At 43.3% G+C, this 19,020-nt stretch overlaps 1 protein-coding gene and 2 long non-coding RNA genes across 7 annotated transcripts in view; 1 reads left to right on the forward strand and 2 right to left on the reverse strand.

Annotated features, from left to right (window-relative positions):
- Window positions 1-19,020, forward strand: part of BMPR1B (bone morphogenetic protein receptor type 1B) — a 381,540-nt gene that overhangs the window by 355,780 nt on the left and 6,740 nt on the right. For 4 of the 5 annotated variants that reach the window (XM_043512644.1, XM_038400136.2, XM_043512645.1 and 1 more), the window contains 7 exons: window positions 955-1,051; window positions 1,835-1,973; window positions 7,890-8,082; window positions 8,919-9,216; window positions 10,202-10,377; window positions 10,709-10,839; window positions 10,961-11,828. In XM_043512644.1, the coding sequence (XP_043368579.1) occupies window positions 955-1,051; window positions 1,835-1,973; window positions 7,890-8,082; window positions 8,919-9,216; window positions 10,202-10,377; window positions 10,709-10,839; window positions 10,961-11,086 (1,160 nt within the window). In that variant the 3' untranslated portion in view covers window positions 11,087-11,828. Of the gene's footprint in view, window positions 1-954; window positions 1,052-1,834; window positions 1,974-7,889; window positions 8,083-8,918; window positions 9,217-10,201; window positions 10,378-10,708; window positions 10,840-10,960; window positions 11,829-19,020 lie in introns of those variants that run through there. The other variant, XR_006280595.1, reaches the window with a different exon arrangement.
- Window positions 429-6,270, reverse strand: LOC122459729. The gene is made up of 3 exons (XR_006280596.1): window positions 4,665-6,270; window positions 1,896-4,544; window positions 429-1,128 (listed from the first exon to the last, which is right to left on the reverse strand). It is a non-coding gene; the product is annotated as an uncharacterized LOC122459729 (long non-coding RNA).
- Window positions 12,673-18,538, reverse strand: LOC119854914. The gene is made up of 4 exons (XR_005292679.2): window positions 18,380-18,538; window positions 15,613-15,674; window positions 14,332-14,412; window positions 12,673-14,221 (listed from the first exon to the last, which is right to left on the reverse strand). It is a non-coding gene; the product is annotated as an uncharacterized LOC119854914 (long non-coding RNA).

Genomic DNA, 19,020 nt, shown 5'->3' on the forward strand with positions numbered 1-19,020 from the left:
AGTTTTCAGCATGAGAATATGTGCCTGAAATGAGGATACAAATTTGGAGATGACAGCTAAATTTTAAAGCAGAAAATGGGCATGGCGTGCCAGGATTTATCCGAACTTTTCAGTTATTTTTATAGTGTCACAATTCTTACATATTGCTTGGTAATGTTGCATTTTGAAGCGGTTTTAAAGAATGGCTCATCTGCAATGACACATTTTTCCATGAGTGCAAGAATCAGAAACAAATAATTTTTCCTGCTAAAGTGCTGTGAGAGAGAGAGAGACAGACAGCGATCCTTAAATTGATGTAAATATAACTTTAAGGACTTTAGCTGTATGCCGTAGCAGGGATTAGACATCCCTTGTATGTCTTCTCTGCTAGGATAGATACAATTGGGTATATTTATTGCTTTTGTTAAGACTCTCATAGTTTTCTTAAATTAATAAATGTTAATTAAGATAAAGAGGCACCAAACTAGTCTGTGTCCTAGCTGACAAGATATGTAAGATACAGGACTATAAATCCCAGGTCTGAGGGGGTGGGGAGCTAGTGGATTGGTCATGAAGGGCTAAATACTGCCTTGCAAACTCAGTCAAAAGCGCCAGGGTTACCAGTGAGATCTTTATCTGAGTAAAGACTGCAGGATCAGTCAGCCCCTCGGTTGCTGTTCCATGTGCTATGTTTGCTCCGTTGGATGAGGGCTGAAGAAGGAGCACATAAAATGGCTCTGAAATCAAGTGATAAGTTACACAACGCTCCAGTAGGAAAGAAAGGGAACAATTCTGTTGCTTATTAGATTTATAAATTCGTGTATGTCTTTTTACATGTGAAACTAAACCCAGGAAGACCGAATGCATTTTACACCCAACCTAATGTGAAAGACATCTCAGGTATTAGAGAGTAGTGCTGACTTCTAAGACAAAAATACAGCCATTGTACAGAGCTTTTTTTATTTTTTAAACCAGATTTTGTTGAAGGAAACATTCACCATAAGGCCTTGCTGATCTCAGTGACTGTTTGCAGTATACTCCTGGTACTTATCATCATATTCTGTTACTTCAGGTAAGTCGGAAGTATTTAAGCGTTGTTCACATTTCTTCCCAACATCACTTCCCCCACCCCCCCACCCGGCTTATGAACTGTAAAATGAAAAAAACAAGAGGAGGGAATTGGGGAACAATTAAAAAAACCTTTGTTTTTATTATAGGGAAAAATTGTATATTTTGCTAATGTTAAAATTACAAAGACGTCAATATAATGCCCTACAATATAGTTGGTCTTTTGTATAGCCTCTTCATAGAAAGTATGTCCTAAAAAGCTTTCCAGTAGGAAATAACACAAAATAGTATTCAGTTAAAATGAAAGAAAACAATGATGTAAGGACACTGTATAGTAAATAAAGTAAAGCTCATAAGCCTATTAACACAGTGCACACAAATTCACAAACTATACCCAAAGAGGAAGATAGATTCAGCAAGCATAGGCAAATATGTAAAAATGCCTTTCTTTGGTCATAAAAGATCCACAACATCCATAACAAAAAGGTGAGGTATTTACTGCATCTCTGTTTTTAGGATTATTCTCTGAATTAGAGGTTTAAAGTTGGTACTTGGCTATGCAAAATTATACTGGATTCCCGAGCAGGATAATAGTCAGCCCCTTTCGTAGACCTAAAGCGTTCTAATGTTGCGACTAGATCAGAAAACAGTCGTGGACGAGTCTAGCATGTACTTCGGGTAATTGCCGGGAACTTGTGCATGACTAAAAATTAAATGTGAGTAGCGTTTTCTACATAGCATGCGTTCCTCGTACTGTCGACTAATTTAATTTTCACTAAAATCGTAGGCATAAAAGGCAAGAAAGCAGACCTCGTTACAGCATTGGACTTGAACAGGATGAGACTTACATTCCTCCAGGGGAATCCCTGAAAGACTTGATTGAACAGTCTCAGAGCTCAGGAAGTGGGTCTGGGCTCCCTCTGCTGGTAAGAAAGGAATGTAATTTAGATACACACATAACTCTATAAGGCAAAGACACCAGCATAAAAATTCAAGGGGATTTAATAGGAATTACGTTAGTATGTGTAGGAAGAATTAGGTTCTGAGTGTCTGTATGCAGAAATGACGAGGATATCAGTTGGAGAATAAATACTTAAGAATCAGAGCTCTTTATTTCACGTACCAGGATCTGAATCTGATCTCAGGAACACCAACATAAATCCGGATTAACCCCATACACTTCAGTGGGATTTATCTGGATTTATACCAGTGTAAATGAGATCAGAATCCGGCCTACGAGCTTAGATGTGGTGCACTGTTACATTATTTTTAGAGACAGGATGATTACATGGAATCCTTTTACACCTTGGCTTCACTCAGCATTAAAAAACTAAGAGTAGAATCACTGTATTTTGCGCTACAAAAGTCTTGTAGGTTAACGGTATGCCAGTTGAATAGAGTATAACATGTATAAGTTGCCTCAAATGTAACTGTGACTGAGACCCAAGAACCTATGTACTAAAGAAGGCTCCGTTTCAGCAAGAAGATTTATATTTCAAAGTAAAGCTCATGGCTTTTCCATTCATCTGTGTTTTAATTTTCTAATAACCTGACAACCTTGGACCTCCTCCACTTCCTGGCATTGCAGAAGATTCAAGATACTTATTTTAAAAACTACCTTTTAAAACTATTCATTTCTTTTCTTGTCTTTTTCCAAATGCATAGCTGAGAAGTTATACATCGCTCCTGTCTACCTACATATAAAGCATGCACCACCGTAGTATCTGAGCAACTTCCAAATACTGAAAGATAGAAATAATAACAACTGTTACTCTTTCTTTCTTCTTTCACTGCCTAAATGAGAAAAGCTCAATTTGTTTATATTTATATTAACTTATTGGCCACGTCTCAACCAAGAGCATAGGTTATGTTTTACAATGTGTTGAAACTGGGGGGGGGGGTGGTTTAGGATTGACCACTATCAACTAATTTGCTTTTAAATACAACTTGCCCAGTCTCTAGTAGCTGCGAAGTCCTGGTTAAAATCATATTAATTAAAATATGTTATGCTTTGAAACACAGACGGTTTTCCAAATGTCAACATGACCATTGAGAGACAGATAAGCAGAAGAATGAGCTTTGCAATTGATTCCAAAAGTGGTGAGGTCCGGAGTTATTCTTACCGGGTGTGGGCATGGGCATGAGCACCATTGTGTAGATCCAACTCCTATGAAAGCTCTGTCTGCTGCTCTCACAAACCTCTCTGTATTGACCAGCAGTTTTGTTGTTCCAGGGAAATATAGCTGTCAAGGGAGATCATAGCCATTGCATGAGAGGGTCAACCTCTCAGGTAGCCAAGGGCATTTCCATGGAGGGAGAAGGAAAACAGGACAGAGACTGTAACCTGGATTCTATATTCACTGGAGATCCAGTGCAGAGAGCAGAGTACTGGGTTAAATGCGTTCACAGCAACCCAGATTGTTAAGCAGATGGGCTGCTGCATTTCGAATCAGGACACAGAATATTACCGTATATTCCATAGCCTTAACACAGCCTTAATGTAGATTTTTGCACTTGGTTTCCTAAGGCTTTTAATGACAGAAATAAAAGGAGAAAAAGGAAAGAACCAGTAGAGCTGGTTGGCGCAATATGGTTTTTCCAAATGTGTTTTTACCCATCTCCCTAAGTTTTGTTGTTGTTTTTTTAAACTGGGCATAGGCAGGGTGCGTTAACCATCAAACTGTCCAGGTCCTTTGATCCCATTGGCAGCGTGAGCCCCACTCTTTTCAGCAGACTGCAGGATCTGCTGCTGAGAGCGCGTAGAATTCAGCTACTGAGGCTCTGTTTGCCCTGCCTGTAATTTCTTTTATAAATCAGGAAATATTTCTCCCTTCTTTCTGCTCCTTTGCCTAACTAAAAAGTCAAACAGGTTTTCCTCAAATTTTTACCGCAAACAGTGATTTTCTAAAAAAATTGTAAGACTGTGAAAATAGGTTAATGATAGAAGTTGCATTGCAGCCCTAAAGCTTTTGCTATGGTGAACACAATAAGATATGTTTGTCAGATAGTTATCAAGCAATAGGCAGCTTAAAAGTGCATGGATTGATACTTATTGTCCAAGAGGGGATGCCCATGCCTATAACAAATACGTACAATAATGTCTGGTGAAAAACACTAGCCTTCATTTTAAAAGTGTTTATTTCCAGCTTCTATATTATTTATTTTAATATAAAACATTTAAAGTTGTTTCAGAGAAAGCAAACCATACTTTTTTTTTTGGCAGAACTTGTAAAATGTCAGTTTATGATAAACAATATTGTCTTTCTTTTGTAGCTCTCTTATTATATTGGATACAAAGATTACAACAAAGCCAAACCTTAACCAAGATACTGTCGTTACTCTGACATTCAACCTTGTTCATTTTCTCTCTCAGATTTACTTGTATTGTTCATAATTATATGGTGGCTCTTAGTCAAGCCCATATATTTAAGGTAGTGTAAATGTTGCTGTTATAGAGTATAAACCCCTGTGAGCTGTTGGGTGGCTTTTTCAGGTGACTGTATCTCTAGCAAAAAGAAAAGGAGTACTTGTGGCACCTTAGAGACTAACAAACAAGGTGCCACAAGTACTCCTTTTCTTTTTGCGAATACAGACTAACATGGTTGCTACTCTGAAACCTGTATCTCTAGCATAAAAGTTTGCTGCAGGTTGAATGTTGCCATTCAACTTCTAAGCCCTGCTGAAGCGTTTTAAAAACTTGTAAATAAAGGTTCCTACCCTGCAAGCTGAGTTACACAGGCAAATCTCTGCCTCCAGGCAGAGCTCCATTTACGTCAATAGGTCTCTAAGAAGCTGCAAAACCAGGGCCAAAAGCACAGAAACAAGCCATTTTCAAGGTATACAAAGGTAGAGCTGTTTCAATAGCTCGTGGAGTTTGCCACAATAGACACAGGACATTCAATTAAACTTACTCGTACATTTTACGTTTATAAATACCTGTTGGTTTTTGATTGAACGCATCACAGCTCTGGTCGCAAAATTCTCTGGTCACAAACGTTTGTGTAACCAAAACTTCGTATGAATTTTACAAACAGCAAGTTTTGTGCCTTTCGCCGAGATGTTTTCATTCAAGATGCAAAACCACTCTTGTGACAAAACAAAATTCTATTCAAGGAACAGCGGAAGTAGTTTGTAAATATTTAGCTCATCCTGTCAGAGAAGAGAAGCAAAATGTCCTATTTCCTTAGCTGACCAATGTCAATGTTTGAGTAGAAAAATACAAATATTGAAAACTGAATGGATTGTTCACTGTGAACAGTTTACAATCAATCCATAACACAAACATGTTTGACAAACAGATTTTACAAACAATTTAGAATAACAAGCATATTTTTAAACATCACAAGCCATTTATGAACAGAAAAAGAACTATTCTGCCTTTTGAACACTCGTAACAGAAATGTGATTTTCATTTTCTTAATATAATTTAATCAGGAACTTTTCATCATTAAATATGGTAATTGCATGTGCTTTATGATGCCATTACATATATTTACACAAATTAAGTTATACGATATAATTCCATTATTTTTCAGGATGCATTCTTTAAAGTAGGAAAATTGGAAAGCAACAATGCTAAAATTATATTACAAAATGTGAAAGAAAAATTCCAGTGTAACAGAACTGTTCAGTCAAAGTATAAAGGATAATAAATCGGTTTAGAAACAACTTAAGCTCAATTTCTGTTCTTGGCTCGCACTGGTGTAAATCAAAATAACTGCACTGAAGTCACCATCGGATAGTGTGATAATACAAACTCAGGCTGTAAAAATTCAGCTTCCATTTGCATGCAAATCAGAGAAGGAACTTGCAGAGTTGTTGTTACACAGGTTCGGTTATTTTTTCCATTTAAAAATAGTTTAAACATCATAGTTTAACATAAACGAAAATAGACCTCACCTGACAGGTTTCACATGCATTCAGACTGGAGCTGAACCGTTTCAGACCTGTTCTGTGTTATCAAATGGGCCACCTACTGGGACCATAAGGAATATGACAGCTTCCACTGAACTGCGGTCAGTTTCAGAGAAAATGAAAGCGTAGCAAATGTTTTTGAAATCCGGTTTTGAATATTTATTTTTAGCAGCCTTGTTTATCAGAGTGTTTTGGGGGGACATTGAATTAATGTAACTTATTAAGCGTTCAGATAACACTGCTATTTGAGTGCATTGAATTTCATGAGAGTTTTACGTGGGTGAAGGCAAAATCTATACTTTAATATTTAAATATCTAGAAAATTATAACTAATGACCAAAGTCTAATTAATGCCTGGTGTAGAAAGATGCAACTGCACTGGACTCAATTAAAAAATTTGTTTTTTCCTACAAAAGCCAGAACGTTTCAGCTCAGGATTGAACAGATAATACTGAGGCACGAGCGGTTGCCATTTCAATATTCTATTGTACTATCTTGTGACTGGGAAATAGAGCTAGGAACATCCATGCATTTGTAGGTTGGATCACACTCTAGTTTTCTTCTGTGAATTGTTAGGAATATATAGCCTCCAGACATGTCTCATTCCCAAGAGGGTAAGTTAGTCTGTAATTGCCCAAGGTGGAATTTTTAGTCATAACAGGTTTAGTTGTTTAGTGTATGAGCGGTCAGTCTTCCTTAACTCTGTGTCTGATCTGTCATCCTCATCAGAAATTACTCTGCGGTGCTGTTGGCTGCACGAAACTTCTGATATATGTCAGCAGGTGCTTTGAATCTAGCTTTTATTCAGAGTGAAGCTACTTGACGAAATTGATGTCAGTTTATGCTGTGCTCCTAAATTAATGCTTCGGGGAAAAGTACCCTTTATGAATAATAATGATACGTTTGTAACCAACCAGGCTTCCTAACGCTTGCGTTTTAGCAAAGTCTAACTAAAAACTTGTGGCTGACATTTTTACAAATAGGAAGGAGCCCAGAATTAGGCTCCCAAATCCATATATGGGCTCATAAATAAAAATTGGGGTAGGATTTTTGAAAGAGACTCAATAAACTTCACTAGCTGTTGGGAGCTGACGCTTCTGAAAATCCCAGCCCTGATTCTTAAAGGCACTGAGCATCTTCTATTGTCTCCTGTTAAAGTCAATGAGAGCTGCTGGGTACACGGCATTTTGAAAAATCAGGGCGGTTCCTAGAGCTGGTTCGGAATTTTCTGTCCCTGTTTTTTCAAAAGTCAATGCAATTTCCATTGGAAAATGTTGATTTTGCTGAAATGTTTCCATTTGCCTAAGGGCTAGACTCCCTGGTTGGACTGTATCTTGCATGATGCACCAGTGTCTCCCCTCTGGCCTACTCATCATGGGAGCCCCCGACGCATCACGGAAGAGGGAGCTGGCCTGGCCCCTAGAGGAAAACAGAAACACAAGGCACAGCGACACCTCGGCTAGCTACAGAATAATGTTGGACCAAAATATATTTTGTTTCAGTTTGGAAATATCCAAATACTGCATTCCAAATTGATTTTTTTCCAGAACTTCTCATTTAGCATCAACGTTTCCTGGGATGCTAATTCGGGTTTTTTGGTCAGCTCTGTTGGTTATCCTAAATATGGATTTAGGATCCTGACTTTAAGCTCCTATGTTTAAAACTGTCAGGTATATCTATGCCTATGCTGATCCACTGGCATAAAGTCACGTGTGCTTGTAGGTGTGGCCAGAGTGCCTGCGCTAGTACTCCATTCTCTGGGAAGCAGTGGGAGATTCCATCTCCCCCAACTCTATGCGAGGCCCATGCATTCCAGCTCTTTGTGCAAGGGTTCCTATGTTTTAGCATGCGAGAAGGAGACAGATAAAGAGAGATGAAACACACATGTTGGGGAGTATATTTAAACTGTATTTCTTGGGATTTAACAGGTCCAAAGGACTATAGCAAAGCAAATTCAGATGGTGAAACAGATAGGTAAAGGTCGCTATGGAGAAGTTTGGATGGGAAAATGGCGTGGAGAAAAGGTAGCTGTAAAAGTGTTCTTCACCACTGAGGAGGCCAGCTGGTTCAGAGAGACAGAAATCTATCAGACTGTCCTGATGAGGCATGAAAACATTTTGGGTAAGCACATGAAATAAAAGATAGGGATGATACCGTTTTAAGTTTCTTCGTTATTCTTACTAATAACTTCGTAATTGCTGATGTCCTTTTCTTCATGCATTTTGTTACCTGCCATGCTTTGCAGTTAACCACAAAATGCTCTTCTCCATGGGGCAGATGTCAAAAAGCAAATCATTTTAAGGGTCTCCCTGCAGATAGAGAGTAACTGGATTTGACATTTAGTAAAGGACACCATGTAGAACTGAAAAAGAAGAAACACTGAATTTGTTTAAAACTCAGTTACACACTTTGTAACTTTGAGCTCTCTGTAGGGGGTGATGTTGGGCCACGCTATGCTAGGAAGAGCCGTCGGGAGATACGTCTCTCTTGTGGCTGCTGGGTGTTTGTGTGATTCCAGGGACGTAATTGTCTGGGAAGGGAGTGACCAAGAACTGAGCACACCTTGCTTAGCTGAGCTGCTTTTGTACTCTGCCCTTGCGCAAGCAAAGGACAGAGAGGGTTTTTTTGTGTGATGTTCCCTCCCCTTTTGATCACAATTTAACCCTTAATTTGGGGATTAGACAGAAAGCATTGATAAACTTTAGAATGGGCTGTTCTTAATATAGCCATATAAGCACTCGGAATAATTGTTGCAGACTTTTTTCATGCAGTATAATCCACATTTTTAATATGTGCTGATGCTTGCACGGTTCATATCCTCATTAACTGAATACAATATAGATAGGATAAAGAAGTCGAAAACACACAAGTAGCTGAGAGATAATTTAGAGTCGTGTGTGGTGTTCAAAAGCTCTGAAAAATATTAATCTGAAAATATTTTTCCCCCCCACACACAGGATTCATTGCTGCAGACATTAAAGGTACAGGGTCTTGGACCCAACTGTATCTTATCACAGACTACCATGAGAATGGCTCGCTGTATGATTATCTGAAATCCACTACCTTGGATACAAAAGCCATGCTAAAACTGGCCTATTCCTCAGTTAGTGGCTTGTGCCACTTGCACACTGAGATCTTCAGTACTCAAGGCAAACCAGCTATTGCCCACCGTGATCTGAAAAGTAAGAACATTCTTGTGAAAAAGAATGGAACCTGCTGTATAGCAGACCTGGGCTTGGCAGTTAAATTTATTAGGTGAGTAAAATTAGATGCATTTCTTTGTGTGTTTTTCATTGAAAGGGACCTCGGGAGGTCATCTAGTCCAATTTTTGCCCCAGATCCCCTAAATAGCCCCCTCACAACCCCGAGTTTAGCAGGCCAATGCTCAAACCCCTGAGCTATCCCTGCCCCCCATCTTTTTGTACTATTGTTTGTGGTGTGTAATATATATGATACATCCTTAAGGGGCAGGTATGTGATACATTGCATGCTTAATATTACTGCACGCTGAAATGAGAGAGCAGAGACCAGGATTGGGGCGGGGGGGTGTTAAAGTTGTAGTTGTGATTCAACATCTGAATAAACCATACAGAATCACTGAAGTATTGAAAAGTATGCTGGTTGTGCTGCTTTTTTTTCATTTCCTACTAGCCTTATAAATTCAATTTTTAAAAATGGAAATGTGTTTAAACAACAAAATGCGATTGGATAGGGAGTTGTTGCTGTATGACAGCTGGTTGGTTTTAAAAGAGTTTGTGTTCTTAGAACCATTCCTGAGTGAGTGGAATTGAAATTATTTAGAGTACAGATAAAGGCAGCCTTCTGTTCTTCTCCATCAGTTAATTCATCTGCACCAGTATCCTTGATTAATTAAGACACTTCATAAAGAAAAAATTAGAGCCAACCATTTATTGCTCTAAAACAAGAACAAGACAGTTATATCATTCTCTGACTGAATGAGAGAGAGAAAATCCAATGGTGTGTGTCAATTATTTATGCATTAAATCTCCACTTTTCAGTGCAACACTTGACTAGATTTTGGAGAGTTAAATGTTATTGTCTCCTCCATTAATTGTTAAGACTAAAGCATTAGGTAGTGCAGTATGTTAAGAAACCAACATTTAATGAAGATTTAGTTTAGCTAATGTAGGAGATAACAATCAAATCTCACAAATGTTACCAGCATCTCTGTTAAGATTATGCATTTGCATTGTTTCTTCCTTTGTTTTTTTTCTTTTAGCGATACAAATGAGGTGGACATACCACCAAACACTCGGGTAGGAACAAAGCGCTATATGCCTCCTGAGGTGCTGGATGAAAGCTTGAATAGGAATCACTTCCAGTCGTATATCATGGCCGATATGTACAGTTTTGGACTCATCCTTTGGGAGGTAGCAAGGAGATGTGTGTCAGGAGGTAAATGGCAAACATATTGTTGGTAACTAGGGCATGACCTTTCCTTGAAACTAAGATAGGTAAACACATGGGCAGTCCTGGAGCCTATTAATTTCTGCTTCCTTGCACTGAGGGTTTTTCACCAACAATTAGTACAATTTTCTTATGATCTGTGGAGAGGGTGTAAATAATATACACACCTCGTTAATCTTCTGAATCTCATACTGTAGGCTGGAGCTGAGGATTTAGTTTTTCTCTTTGCTGAGGTCAGTTTTGATACAGTCCAGACATCCTTAGTCTCGTGGGATTTTTATCTTGCAGTTATGATGCATCTGGAAAATGTTTCTTTCAGGAATAGTTGAAGAATACCAGCTTCCATACTGTGATCTTGTGCCCACTGACCCCTCCTACGAGGACATGCGGGAGGTTGTGTGCATCAAGAAGCTCCGTCCCTCATTCCCCAATAGATGGAGCAGTGATGAGGTAAGACATCCTTTAAAATAAAGCAAGCATTTTATTATGTTACCTGTGCTGTTTGCATTATTTTTGTTGCATGACAGCTGGCAACGCCTTGCCTATTCTTTTTTATGTTTTCTTTCCACAGTGCCTAAGACAAATGGGAAAACTCATGACAGAGTGTTGGGCTCACAACCCGGCTTCTCGCCTCACAGCCCTGCGAGTAAAGAAAACACTTGCCAAAATGTCAGAGTCACAGGACATTAAACTCTGATTCAACATCTCTTATGAAAGCCCATAAAAACTGACTTTCCCTTGATGATCAGAGGACATGAAGAGGAATCAGAATCAACACACAAAGGCTCATCCACTCCCTTTGCAGGGACTGGGGAAATACCATTTCAGTAACTGGTTCAAGATTGTTATGTATGTTGCTTTCTGTGAAAGCCCCATTATTTTTTGATTGTTTAAAAGAAGATACCGCTTTAAATTTTAAACTTACAGTTAGAAGTAAAGACCTATATATTGTTACTGTGCCTGAAAGTAAAGTGTCTTAAACAGAAGCCAATGGTTCAAGTTCTGGGGGAGGGGCTTTTGGATTAGGCTGAATTTGTCTAGCCTTTCTCACTGAAAGACTGATTGTGAACCAACAGCCTTTCATTTATCAGAGAAACCACTGGTGAGTGAAACTGCATCAAAAGTTGGTAGGTCATATATATATCCATTTAATTTAATTTATGAAAACTTAGGCCTTCATTGATTGACACCCCCCTCCCCCGTGTAGTCAATGGTATTACACAGGAGGGAGGGGTGTGCATAAAGATGGAAAATTTCTTTTAGGAAACCTGTAAATACTACTGTAATTCTGGGAACAAATGGTTATGTTGTATTTGTTTTAACATTCCCCAAATAAAAGTGTGTGAGGACACACGGAGGAACCAAATTCTTACATTCGTGGTTCTTTCTAAAGTTAAGTCATTTTGTGAAAGAAGGGGTCTGTTACAAAGACAGCCAGGGATCAGGCGTGCTACGCTGCCTGAGTTTTTTACTTGGTTCTAACTTTCCGGGAGTATGATGGGACCTCACCTCTTTAGAAACCTCCCCACCCCCAACCAACTTCTGCTCTACTTGTAGGAACTCCGCTGCCAGCACAGCCTCGCTCGGCTCTGGCTTGTCCCCAGCCCGCGGGGGGGCGGGGGAGACAGAGAGGTACCGTCTCTTACTTACTGTTCTCAAAGGCTGGCAGCTGGACACGCGCCGTTCCAGCCTCTTCCCTGCTCCAGCTGCTGGAGCAGCCGCTGCTCTCTCACGCGGGAGCCGCTTCCTGCTTTGTACCCCGCCCGTGCCTCCCGATTGGTAGCGCCCCCCCAGCCAATGAGGACGCTGTTCTCAAATGCGCATGCGCAACCCGAGTCGGTGTCCCGGCTCCCCTTGCCGGAGGCGACGCTGATTTATTAGCATGCAGGGCGTGGCTGTACCAGTCGCTTTCCCCACCTGCGAGCAGAGTGCCCCGGGGCTTGAGAAAGAGAAACCGAGTCACTGCACGAAAAGCTGACTCACTCTGACGGGAGAGGAGAGAGGAAGCAGCGCACGCCGGCAGCTGGGGCAGAGGATGTTAGGCCTGCAATAACCAATTGTCCTCTGTCACCTTTTTTTTTTACCACCACCACTGCACTTGAAGAGAGAGCAGACAGCTGCCTTCCCCTTGATGTGACACCACAGTGTGCAGAAGGGAACAGCTAGGTTGCAGTGGGAGGGTATTGTATTACACACCTGGAGCTGGGCTCTGGGACAGGTGCCTCGGTCAGGTGGCCACAGGCGCCCCACTCAGCCTGAGGGAGTCTTTGCTATGGAGCCACTCGCTGGGAAAACCTAGGTTCGCACACCCACTGCACTGCCCGCCACTGAACGCTTTCCCAAATAAACAGGACATACCGCTTTGTAAGAAAGATTTAACTCAGGACCCGCACTTGGCTTAACCACAGGCACCGAGATTAGAAGAATACATTTATTATCCTGTTTGGAAACAAGTCATGACCTAAACAACCGCAATCCCAGCACACTTTCTAAACTAGCAGGTTAACCTCCTGGCTGAAGACCTTTCTCTCACCCAAAGTCCTCTGGCAGCTTTTTCAACCAAGGTTGCCTACGATCCATGCTGTCCCTTCGCTTCCCAGGTGCAGGGTGAAAGGATGTCTCTTTACTCTGAGGCAGGATAATCCCCTGGGGCTTGTTTTCAACTCTGTGCTCCTTTTCTTTTGACTTCACATCTCTTTGTATGTAAACAGGCATGCATTCTGCTATTTTACAATGCTACAGTTGCATCTCAACAGAGAGATACACTTTGCAGAGCTAACTCCTTACATGTGCACCATTTCACAACAATATTAATGAGCAGCACTTTCACCTGAAATTCTTTGGGAGAACCAGAATGTTTATAGCAGACTCAGGAGATTTTTTTAACTCCCCTCTTCACCCCCTTGTGTCACAGACACCAAAGCGACAGCAGTGAGTCAACCCGGGGATTGGTGACTAGTCACCGAGCCCTTTATTAACCCATCAAACAAATAGCCCCCTGGTCTCAGGAGGTGGATTGCACCAGCCCTGGGATGGCTCTGCGTTGTAAGCAGAACGCAGGCCGGTCTGAGCGCCAAGGTAAGCTATGTTCTCATATTCTGCAACATGCCGCGATAGTACTGCCTGGCCTGTGACATACATAGGCAGATAGGTCACTTGTCAAAAACCCAAATATGTTTGTATTTTTCCCCGGGACAAGTTACAGAAGTTCCTTCTGGGGCCAGAACCTGGAATGCTAGTATCCAAAACAAGGAGAATGAAAGGTTTACAACAAGCACAAGAACTGGGACAAATTGATGGACTGGATTTTCGTGACATGTGAAGAGTTTTATAACTTGTAAAATCATCCTACAAATGCTGCTAACGTGAAATACAATGGCACGTGAGACGGCTTCCCGGAAACTGGTGTCTTGAGACATTTTGGGGTGCGAGCCGGATCGGTGAGCAGCTGTGTCACGACCGCCTCTGCAACGTGGGCTGCCTTGCTGCTGTGGCTCCCGAGCTGGGCCAAACAGCCATATGGCTTGCAAGTCACACCCTGAGCGTCTGTGTATCGCCACAGCCCCGATCCAGCAATTCTGACCCCCAGTGGCCTGTTAGCAAACACCAGCCACGCTCTGGCTTCCGGCAGCATCGATTACTACATGCGCGGTGACCCCAACGCACTCCCGGTCCCGGATTTCCCCGCAGAAATGTCTGTTCCACACTGTCCAAATATATTCGGTCCATTGCCTCTGCGAGGGCATCGAGCTACAACACCTTAAATGGAGTTCCCCGCACGATTCACAATACTGGATGCATTGTGATGAAAGAACAAAGCAAGTTCATTTAACTACAAAGAAAGAGGTTTTCAGAGAGTACAAGTTAAATGGTAACAAAACAAACATAAAACGCTCCCTAGTACTCAACTTAAACTAGACATGTTCAAGGTGAAATTCTTACCACAGGGTTTCAGTAGCTTTGCCGACCAAGTTCCAGGACAGGATCTGCTCCCGAGGTCCCGCAGCTGTTTTCTTTTGTTCTCTTAGGTGAAAGAGATGGACAAGAAGAGAGAACCTGAGATGTTTTTGCCCCTTTTTTATAACTCAGTCACCCTTGGAAAACCATTTTCCTGAGCGTGACTCCTGGTTAAAAGCTCTTTCCAGCTGAGAGCAAGGAGACACGGAAGAGGAGAGGGAGAGGTTTCATACCGTCTTTTGCTAAGATCACATCTGCACCTTCCTGGCCTGCTTCCTTGCCAGAAAATGGCTGCTTGATAAGCGATGACACCTGGCTGGGATGTCAACTTGTCTTTTGGGTTTGTACGTTCATTACTTTACATATAATGTTGCTACATACATTTTACTGTGCATTAATGACCAACAAGTTTTACTTCTCACATGGTACCTCAAGCAGGCGTATTTTGTACAAAGATTTTTACAATTGTGTGTCGGGTGTGAATACAGGGGTGCCTTCTGTCAAGGTATCTTATTGAACTTTTCAGCCTTTACTATGCCATTATTGACTTTCCGCAATAAACCTGACTGATTTGATTATTTGGGCTCTTCTATATATTTCATAACAAACCAAAGCATAGCCAAGCACTCAACACTATAAATTATCTACACTGCCCACTGGCCACATGGGCAGTTAATTACAGGTGCGTTCCTTCTTTAAAAAGCTCATCGTGGATAGACCAGACCCTGGCATGTCTTCAAGAAGCCAGCCACCATGGGACATTGGCCTTAAATGGTTGGTACATTAGCTGCTGAAGTATACCCGGTCTTTGCTCCTCCTCACCCCCTAGCCCTTAAATAAGGGCCGCCCTCTCCTCTGGCATGCGACACCGCTTTGCCAGGAAGGAGATATGCCTTGGTCTCAGTGTCTCTCTTCGTGCAGAATTATTTCTGTGAATTAAAAACACCCCCAAAACTATGGAAACGCTGACAGGATTCCGAACATGTTGTTACAATTCAGCAAAGCGCCCGGGTCCCTGAACGGCTCGTGGAGAGACCCGGCTATATGGCGGTGGGTGGTGCTCTGATTAGACCCCTGTGAAACTAGAATGACCCAATGGGGAGAGACGGGGTGGGGGATATCTAGTCTGAAGTGGCGTCAGTGGGGTTACGCAGAAGGAATCAAAAGCAGAATCCAGCCCAGAGGCAAACAGCTGCTGGGCTTTCTGAGGGTTTTTCTCACTTCACCCTTGAACCCTTTCGGCTCTAGAGACTCCAGCAGTAATACCATCCAGGCAGTGCTCATCTGGTGATGCGACTCCTACTCCCCGGGAACTGTAGGGTGCTGATCTGAGAGCAGCAATGAGAGAGAAAGAGTTAAAAGGGAGGGGGTGGGAGAGGACAGCGACAGCCAGGAGGCAGTGCAGCTGGGCCGCTTGAGATCATTGTTGTGTGGGCTTCAGCTACTGCAGCGCCGACCAAAATCAGGGCCCGCTTACGTTATGGGCATGATTAGCAGTATTATGGTAGCACATAGAGGTCCAAAATTAAGAAGGAGACACTATGACATGCACATCATCATCAGCACCTGGAGGTGGGGGACATTATGAAGTGCACATTATCAGCAGCACTACAATAGCCCCTATGGACTCCCCTTTTTTAGAGGGCCTGGGGGAAGCCCCCCTGTCCCAGAACAAAGTGCACATTACCATTGTGCCTGGTGGGGGCCCCCAGTATGAAGTAGACATTATCAGCAATATTATAGTAGCAGCCTCCCCTTTTTACAGTGCACATTGTCAGCAGCATTATGGTAGCTCCGGGGGGGCGGAGAGGGGAGAGAATTATGACCTACGGACGATCGGCAGCATTACGGTAGCCCTTCTGCTGTTACTTGGGACTGTGCTAAGCTATTTCCATCTGGCACAATCCGAGTTATTCACTAGGGATAAACACAGTCCTGTTCCCCGAGGGAATCAAACCACCCAGGCCCTTTCGTTGCTCCGAAACCCAAGCCTGCTTCTCTGACCCACCCCAAGCCCAAAGGAGCTGTTTCTCTGCTAAGTTTCTGCCCGGAACACAGCCAATCCCCCAGTCTCCGTGTCTACCACCCAGGGCCTTCCTTAGGCATACAGAAGTGGATTTACCATAAAACACAGGGTGCCCTGACACGAGGCCCCGCAACAACAGGGGGCCCTAGGGCCGGGCACCTGCGGGGGCAGAAGCTTGCTCCTGGGGCTTCTGCTGCAGACTGCGCCCACACCCACCAAGCTCCCCCCTCCCCCGTCTCTTCCCCTGAGCACACCATGTTCCTGCCCCTCCCAGAGCTTCCCCTGCCACCAAACAGCTGTTGGCCAGGGCTGCAGGAGGGAGGAGGAGGAGCGGGGCCACAGCGCACTTGGGGGAGGAGGTGGGGCAGGGAAGGGGCCTTGGGGAAGGGTGTGGAATCAGGACTGGGCCCCACACTCCCCCTATACATACCCCCCTCAGACGCCCTCCCTGACTTCTGTACCCCATCACACATAACCAGCCCCCCCCACACCCTGACTCCTGCAACCCCCCCACAGTCCCACCTGCAAACCCTCTCCCCTCGCACCAAATGGGATCTAGTTACTTATGAGTGAAAAACCCTTCCAGCCTGCCAGACCTATTAAAGAGCCATTCAAGTGGTAATGAAGCCATTTAACAGGCATTTGCCAACCCCCCAGGTATATACTGTCAGTTTCTGAAATTACTGACAAAAACAGTAGTGCATTACTTTAATATTTACTCAGAACATGTTAGTCTACAGGACTTTAACATTTGCTTTCCAACTATTTCATTAGTGTGTTGCTGAAGATTATAAAATCACATCTCTAAAATAATCCTTGCATCCATTTTTAGATGCACAATCTGGTGGAATCTCCATTCTTACATTTTTTAAGGTCAGGCTTGACAAACCCCTGGCTGGGATGATTTAGTTGGGGATTGGTCCTGCTTTGAGCGGGGGATTGGACTAGATGAGGTCCCTTCCAACCCAGATATTCTGTGATTCATTTTTAGCCTGAAATGCTTGGATCTTCAGACTTTTTTTTTTAAATAAATCCTTCAAAAGACCACCCATATCTAAAATACACACGTGAGCCCGGGCTGCCATCAGGCATAGGGGCGCCAGTTTAGTAATTCTGGATAGGGTCCCATAAAGCCTACGGACAACCCTGCTACAACTGGTCCCAGAGACACCCCCCTCAGATTCTGATCAGCTGTGCCCTGTGGCCCAGTGTCGCGGGTGTGGCTCCCCAGCTATCCCTAAGCAAAGGGGCATTTAATTGCTTCTTTGGCTTCGCTGGAAAGAAAAGCTGGTCACACACGCAGGTCTGTGATTGTCTATAGATCAAAGAGCCATTATCATCTTCCAGCATAACAACAGTTAATACAGACATATTCTGTATTAGGGTGGGTATGAATCCTCATACCTCTGGGTGGGGTGCAGGAGCTGTTTATACAGGGACCTCCCCTCCCAGTGCGGAGATGCAGCCACCTCTGGGGTAGGGTGCGGGGGCTGTTTATATGGAGATCCCCGTGGGCACTCTGGTTAACCCTTTGGGGACTGCACAGGAAGCAAAGCAAAAAGCGTTTAACCACAGTAACTTTTACCCTCAACGCATACAAGAGTCACAGATATTCAGCTAAACCAAGCAAAGCCCATATGACTCGCCCACCTCCTCCCCGTCTCCGCTCACTCCTCCTTGTGAGTCCATCCTTGTGATGCTCAGCTGACATACCAGGCCATGTATTTCCAGGAGCTACTGAGACATTTCAATGCTGTGGACAGGCCTCATCTGGAATCCTAGGTCCAATCCGTGGCCCCAGATAGGAATCCTAACTAATACAGAGGAGGACAACTACAATGCTCAGGGAAATAGCTTGTGACTCTTCCGAGAGGAGACTTGAAGAGTTTGGTTTGTTTGGCCTAAAACCAAGGATGTGGTTACCCCCTGTAAGTACACCAGGGAAGGAAAAGAGCGAGTGAAGCTACAGGACAATGTTGTCCCAAAAGCCAATAGGGATAAACTTACCAGGGATCAGCCAAGGCTGGCAATGAGAAGACTGTTCCCACCCACCAGCAAGGGGGGGAAGGGGGGAGGCAGCGGCAGTCTGGAAAACCCCAAACTAGCTGCAAGCTGGAGTAGTTTCTGAAGGAGATTCTCTGTCACAGCCCTCCCCATCAGAGGGAGCCCGGCCTAGATCCGGCCCTTAAATAAACTTCCTGACCCTGCTTTACCCACTGATCAGCTGCAGGTGGTGAAACTCCCTGTCCACCTGGAGATCAGCCTGGCTCCTCCTCCTAAGAAGGCGTCCACAGCTGATGATGACTGTGGTGTCAGCCCTTACAATGAGCTGCTCTGGGTCTCCTAGATCCCAAAACCAGAAGGGATCCCTGTGATCATCTCATCTGTCCCCCTGTCTGACTCAGGCCCTGAATTAATCCCTGCTTGAACCAGAGCAGATCTCTTAGGAAAACATCCCATCTTGATTTAAACTTGGCCAGAGCTGTATAATGCGCCGCAGCTCATGGCGGGGAAATGTAAAGCAGGATGCTCATGTTCTATCCCCAGCACTGGGAGAGTATTGGGCTCTGGGGGGGAGGGGGGGGGCTAGATACCAGGACTCCCAGGGCATGAATGGGGGCAGGGAGGGAAGAGGGGCTTTAGCACAG

Source organism: Dermochelys coriacea, chromosome 4, assembly GCF_009764565.3.
Source record: "Dermochelys coriacea isolate rDerCor1 chromosome 4, rDerCor1.pri.v4, whole genome shotgun sequence".
NCBI lineage: Eukaryota > Metazoa > Chordata > Testudines > Dermochelyidae > Dermochelys > Dermochelys coriacea.